At 35.2% G+C, this 6,958-nt stretch overlaps 2 protein-coding genes across 2 annotated transcripts; one reads left to right on the plus strand and one right to left on the minus strand.

The window, feature by feature from the left end:
- Nucleotides 1–1,818: 1,818 nt before the first annotated feature.
- On the plus strand, nt 1,819–4,029 carry LOC120633832 (protein ALP1-like). Its single transcript, XM_039904194.1, has 2 exons — nt 1,819–2,203; nt 3,078–4,029. The coding sequence occupies exons 1-2, from the start codon at nt 1,920–1,922 to the stop codon at nt 3,982–3,984; spliced, it is 1,191 nt and encodes a 396-aa protein (XP_039760128.1). The 5' UTR covers nt 1,819–1,919; the 3' UTR covers nt 3,985–4,029.
- On the minus strand, nt 2,261–4,492 carry LOC120633833. Its single transcript, XM_039904195.1, has 2 exons — nt 4,031–4,492; nt 2,261–2,990 (listed from the first exon to the last, which is right to left on the minus strand). Exons 1-2 carry the CDS (start codon nt 4,206–4,208, stop codon nt 2,293–2,295), a joined length of 876 nt encoding a protein of 291 aa, XP_039760129.1. The 5' UTR covers nt 4,209–4,492; the 3' UTR covers nt 2,261–2,292.
- Nucleotides 4,493–6,958: the final 2,466 nt, after the last annotated feature.

Below are 6,958 nucleotides of genomic sequence, written 5' to 3' on the forward strand. Positions count from 1 at the left end.
TTAATATTAATATTTTATGTATAACTGAACATTGGTTAAAAACTCATGAATACATGTTTAATTTTGGTAACCATCATGTTGGTAGTTCGTTCACCAGAGTTACTGCAATACATGGTGGCTCATTAATTATATTAAATAAAAATTTGAAATTTAAAAATAGAACAGACATTGTGAGCCTGTCTGTTGAACGAACAATTGAACTTGCCTCAGTGGAATTAGAGCAATTCATTGTTGTTACTGTATATAGACGACCACCCTTATCAAACTTTGAACTTTTTGATCAGGTTATGGATGAAGTATTATATAAAATATCTAAATCGAATAAAAACATTATTGTGTGCGGTGATTTTAATGTCAATATTTTAGAAAGTAGCTCTCAAAGTAGTAGGTTATTAAATCTATTTAAGACCTACGATTTAACTTATCAAATATGTTTATGGAGCCTACAAGAATAACTGCCACTAGCGCCACATGTTTAGACAATATCTTCACAAATATCAACCGAATCACTAAAAATATCATAAGTAAATTAGATTCTGATCACTGTGGTCAATTAATCCAGTTCAAAAATTGGGAAAAAACATTGTCTAAACATAAAATAACTTTTGTGCCTGTGACATCGGACCGACTGGAGAAAATGAGAATAGGCCTTGTTAAGGACCTTCCTTTTTTATCATCTACAATTGGCCCTAACGCAATGTACACTACTTTCTTCAGTAAATTTATTACAATATTTAATTCCATTTTCACTAGTAAGTCTGTCATGATTACTGATACACTAGTTTTCAGTAAGTGGGCTACGACTAAATTGCATAAAAGTAGATAAAGGTTATATGATCTGTACGCGATACGAGAATATAACACCAGTGATGAGTTCAAAAAAAATGTGCAATTGTTTTCCAAACAATTTAAACGCGAATGCATTTTGGCTAAATCAATATTCATACAGAACAAAATAAAAAATAGCAGTAATGTTATAAAAACAACTTGGAATATAATTAATCAGGAGACAGGAAGAGTAACACCTCGAACTAATGACATCAAACTTGATGTAGATAACAAATCAATAACGTCAGCTTTCGAGGTTGCAACTGCTTTTGAAACGTTCTTCACCAACATTCCTGTCTCCACAACAAAATCATTGAAATCATCACCGGACACAGCTCTCTCTTTGTTGAAGTTTAATGTGCCTGAATGTAACGATACTTTTAAGTTCAGACACGTTAGCAGCTCAGACGTTATTAAGGCATTTAAATTATTAAATAATAAGAAAACAAATGACTTGTGGGGCATTTCCGTTAACGTTGTAAAGCCTTTGATTGATATAATTGCACCTGACCTATCATTCATATTTAATAATTGTATAGACTGTGGTGTGTTTCCTGATTTAATGAAACATAGCAAACTAGTTCCGTTGTTCAAATCGGGTAGTACTACCGACCCCTCTAACTTTAGACCAATATCTGTACTACCTACTCTCAGTAAAATCTTTGAAAAACTTATATTAAATCAATTACTTCACTTTTTTAATAAGAACGATTTATTGCACGGGCAGCAATTTGGTTTTACACGGGGTCGCTCAACAACCGATGCTGGTGTTGAGTTAGAAAAAAAAATATATTTGAAGCCTGGGAGAAGTCACGGGACGCACTTGGCGTCTTCTGTGACTTGTCCAAGGCTTTCGATTGTGTACAACATGAAACATTAATCAGAAAACTACACCACTATGGAATTCGGGGCATAGCTCTAGATTTAATGATTTCCTATCTTAATGATAGAATTCAAAAAGTTGACGTGAACGGAAAGCGGTCTAAGGCCGGGTTCCCACTATGCCGGACCGGCAGATCTGCCGGAAACCGGACACCGGACAGAGTGTTCACATTTAAAGCACCTCAGTTGAATTTGGACCTGTGCCCACAATGGACGACGAAATTGTTGTGTTGTGGTGGTGGTGGTACAGAAGGCAAAATAAAAGAAGAAAGTATTGGGTACATCCTATTTTACGGGAAAGATTTACACTAGGGACATTTGAAACATTGATGGGTGAACTTAGAAGTGACGGATCAAAGTTCTTCAATTATTTTCGAATGACAACAACCACTTTTGACGATTTACTGGGACGACTTTCACCAGGCATAAGAGTACGAAATACAAGTTTTAGAGAATGTATTTGCCCAGAACAAAGATTGGCCATTTGTTTAAGGTAAAGTGTGTGTGTGTGTTCTTTTGACAATAAATAATTATTAATTAAAAATGCAAATTAGTCACTTAAGTATTTATTTGTACTCAAATTTAAAACCCTTCAAAATCTAAATATTCTGACTCTTGGGAGTATATGGAATGAGTAGATGCTGTTGGCGAAACTGGATTCACTGGAATTTGGGAAGAAGTTGATGGTATAGGTGTTGTAGAGTATCCAGAGTGTTGATCTTGCGTAGGTGTCGCCTGTTGATTAGGATGTGTGTAGTATCCAGAGCGAGTATACTGATCTGGTCCGGTCATCTGATTATAATGACGCCAATGTCCGTAATTCTCTCTCTCATAATTCCTACTTTTAATTTTTTGCAACATTGTCAGGACGCTGGCTTGAAATTCTAAAGTCTCTTCGATAGTTAAAGTGTTCAAGACTGGTATAATGCCTTTGAAAAAAGAAAGATGATGGTTTTCTTTTTCTGGGTTCATTCTGGAATCCAAAAACTTTGACATCTTCTCATTTACTTCTTTATTATCAATTGTTCTTTTATCTTTAATTAAAGATGAACGAAAATCTGATTCCATGCCTACTTCAGTCTCGGTTCTTGCTTTTTTTGAACCCGACTCATGAGGCGGTCGAGGTTCGGAGACCTTTTTCAAAAACATTAATTGCTCGTGATATAAATAATTTCGTGTCTTTTTGGCCGAAGATCCAGATTTAGACTCATCTTTTTGTTTTTTCACCGTCTTAAGCCATGAATCTCGTATATTATTCCATTTAGTTGAAACCAGTTTTCCTGAAATAAATAAAAAAATATCAGAATTGAATTTATTTATTGGTGACATATAATGTAATATGTAGTAACAAAATATACTTTTTTCAGATATTTAGCTTCAGGATGTTCATTCAAAGAAATACATTACTCATACAGAGTAGGCGTTTCGACAATAAGTAAAATAATAAAAGAAATGAGCAACGTCATTTGGGAAAGCCTACAGACAGATTTTCTTAAGCTGCCTGATACTGAGAGAGAATGGGAGGACATCGCTTTAAGATTCGAAAGAAAAGCCAACTTTCCTCACTGTATTGGAGCAGTAGATGGCAAACATATTAGAATTTTGAAGCCAGCCAAGAGTGGTTCTATGTTCTTTAATTACAAGGAATATTATTCTTTTGTATTAATGGCAATTGTCGATTCAGAGTACCGATTTATTTTTATCAGTGTGGGCTCGTATGGCAAGGAATGCGATTCCACTATATTAAAGGATAGTATATTTTGGAAAAAAATCAATGATGGTACTTTAAATGTACCAAAGCCTCGACCACTTCATACAAACATGCACGAGGAATTACCGTTTATACTAGTTGGCGATGAAGGCTTTGCTTTAACACCTAATCTCCTACGTCCATATGGAGGTACACATTTGAATAATGATAAAAAGATTTTTAACTATAGATTAAGTCGAGCACGAAGGTACGTTGAGTGCGCTTTTGGTATTCTAGCAAATAAGTGGCGAATACTCCATCGGCCTATAGATCTGAACGTAGACACAGCAATTAAAGTAATTAAAGCTTGTACAGTCTTACATAATTTTGTTAGAGAAAAAGACGGTATAAATTTTGAAAGTTACCAAAATATAGAAAATGGACAAGAACAAGAAACGAGACCCGTGGATCGAAATGGGTCGACTCGAGGTGGCCCTAATGCCAATGCTATACGAACAGCATTTACTAATTATTTTGTTTCGGATATTGGTTCCGTTCCGTGGCAGGCAGCAGCTATAAATTAAAATTTGTGAATGCATTTTTATCAATAAAAATATTTAAAAAACTCACCGTACTGTTTTCTTTCTTTTTCTTCCAGTTCATCGAAGTTTGGTTTCAGTATTAAACATACTTCACGCCATGCTGCTAACTTTAAGTTTTTGTCTTTATAGACATCTTCGGTCTTGTCCCACAGAACAGGTCTCTCTTGGACAAGCGTAATTAAAGTTTCTATTTGTATGTCGCTCATGCTACACGTCTACTTTACTCAGAAAATGCGAGCCGAATGAAGTGCGGGGAGAACGGGCGGGGCGGGGCGGGGAACGCGGGTCGAACTGGTTCACATTATTCCGGTCCGGTGATTTTGCCGGCATTTTGTAGTGACAAAACGCTCGGTAAAAATGCCGGGCTCGGCGAAAAAGCCAGACTCGGGATCATGTGAATAGCTTCATACAATTTGTACCGCCACTAGGCCTTCCGGCAATTTTACCGGACCGGGAGATCTGCCGGTCCGGCATAGTGGGAACCCGGCCTAACGGGTCATTTGTGCAAATTGGTGTCCCCCAGGGATCTATATTAGGACCCTTCCTATTCCTCATTTACATGAATGACCTTCCTTACCTAGCTGAGGACAATCACGGGATAGTATTGTTTGCTGATGATACATCATTGATGTTTAAAATTAAACGTCGTGAAAAAAATCTTGACGATGTAAACATATGTCTCGCTAAAGTAGTACAATGGTTTGAGGCTAATAACTTAGCTCTTAACGGAAAAAAAACGAAGGGTATTAAATTCACACTACCGAATGTTAAACAAGTAAAAACCACGACAATCTTTTTAGGAATAAATTTAGATGCTAAGCTTCAATGGGGCCCACATATAAATAATTTAGCGAACAGACTTAGTTCTGCAGCATACGCGGTAAAAAAGATTCGTCATATGACAAACATAGAAACTGCTAGGCTTGTTTATTTTAGTTATTTTCACAGCATTATGTCCTATGGCATTTTATTATGGGGTAATGCTGCTGATATAGATTCTATTTTCGTCCTGCAGAAAAGGGCTGTTCGTGCGATATATAAAATGGGCCCAAGAGAGTCATTAAGGGATAAATTTAAAGAAGTTAAAATAATGACGGTGCATAGTCAGAACATATATGAAAATTTAATTTATGTCCATAAAAATATATCAAAATTTAAAAAGAAAATGCACTGTAACAATATATAAATATTAGAAGCAAAAATAAACTCGTTGTGCAGTTTACTAGGCTACACAAAATTGCAAATTCATTCAAGGGCAATTGTATATTATTTTATAACAAATTACCAAATGAAATCTTTGAGTTGTCTCTCAATAAGTTCAAAGTTTATATAAAACGTAAGCTTACAGAAAAATCCTATTATAACATTAAGGATTATTTAAACGATAAAAAAGCTTGGGTGTGAATTGCTCTAGCTTCATAGCTTAATTTAAATTTACTGGAAGATGGTGATAACAAAAAAATAAATTTACCCGGCTAAGTTTGTTGTGGGCTCTTCTTAGACCAGGGCGCGTTTGGAACCCTCGTAGCTTTAGATTTAAGTTGGCGAACGAAGTTATCACCATCCCGTTACAATTATATAAACAATTATGAATGAACGCTTCATAAGTGCCTGTGATAGGCCTACATGAATAAAGAAATTTTGAATTTGAATTGTGATTTCAAACTCAGTTTGCTAATATTGCTTAAATTATTTTGTCAGGATTGTTTTTTTCCCGTTTTCCGTTATTTATTAGGACTTTCATTTACAATATTAACAGATTGTAACGCGCTGAGGGCTACTTTCACAAAAAGGGACCTTTTACCACGAGTTGCGCGTTGGTGGCTACAATTACAAGAATACGATTGTAATATAATTTATAGACCAAATAATAAAATGGTTCACGTGGATGCTCTTAGTCGAAATCCTGTCCATTCCAGTTATAATGAAAAATCAAATACACGTGTTTTGGCTCTAACTCAAGAAGAAGATTGGTTGTACAGTCTATAATTAACTGACCCTAAACTATGTCATATCCGTGAAGTTTGGTTAGATAGTAAATATAATGATTTAACAGATATCAAAGAAAATTTTCTTCTAAAAAATAATAAATTGTTTCGTAAAGTAAAAAATGAGTTTAAATCGGTTGTACCTAGGGATGCTAGATGGCAAATTTGTCAAAAGAATCACGATGAGATTGGTAATTTTTCTGCAGAGAAAACCCTCTCTAAAATAAAATTGGACCTCCCCAAAATGAAAAAAAATTGTAACTAAGTATGTAAAGGCGTGTATACATTGCGCGTACGGAAAGGAAGTATCTAGGAAAAAGGAAGGTTATTTACATCCTATCCCTAAAATAGATATCCCATTTCACACTGTTCATGTTGACCACCTAGGGCCTTTTGTGAAAAGTAAAAAGGGAAATCTGTATTTACTAGTCTTAGTTGACGGATTTACAAAATTTTGTATGCTTAAGCCCCTACGTAACTTGAAATCAAATCAAACTATAGCTGCACTTACTGATGTTTTTTTTTCTGCATTTGGATTTCCTGCAAGATTAATTTCTGATAGAGGTTCAACTTTTACATCCAAAGAGTTTGAACTATTTTGCAAATCATCTTATATTAGGCACATATTGAATGCCGTGGCTTCACCCAGATCCAATGGACAGGTAGAACGTTACAACCGAACAGTATTAGACGCGTTAGGCTCTTATGCAGATAAACTGGGTGAAACTAAGTGGGATCAAACTTTAGGTAAAATCCAATGGGGATTGAATAATACACTTAATAAAGGCATAGGTAAAACACCGTCTGAAGCTTTATTTGGTAGACTTTTAACACATAGTAGTGAAAATATGTTCAGTGAGACGTTTACAGACACACGAAACTCTACTCAGGATATAGATAAAATTAGATCCGAAATCAGTAGTCATATAAATAAAGATCAAGAACAACAAAAGAAACGGTTTGATGTA

Source organism: Pararge aegeria, chromosome 22 (assembly GCF_905163445.1).
Source record: "Pararge aegeria chromosome 22, ilParAegt1.1, whole genome shotgun sequence".
Lineage (NCBI taxonomy): Eukaryota > Metazoa > Arthropoda > Insecta > Lepidoptera > Nymphalidae > Pararge > Pararge aegeria.

Coding starts and splice junctions, on each gene's coding strand:
- LOC120633833 (XM_039904195.1), bottom strand. CDS start 4,208: ATGAGCGACATACAAATAGAAACTTTAATTACGCTTGTCCAAGAGAGA. Junction 2,991..4,030: donor AAAAGAAAGAAAACAGTACG/GTGAGTTTTTTA, acceptor TATTTATTTCAG/GAAAACTGGTTTCAACTAAA.
- LOC120633832 (XM_039904194.1), top strand. CDS start 1,920: ATGGACGACGAAATTGTTGTGTTGTGGTGGTGGTGGTACAGAAGGCAA. Junction 2,204..3,077: donor AGATTGGCCATTTGTTTAAG/GTAAAGTGTGTG, acceptor TACTTTTTTCAG/ATATTTAGCTTCAGGATGTT.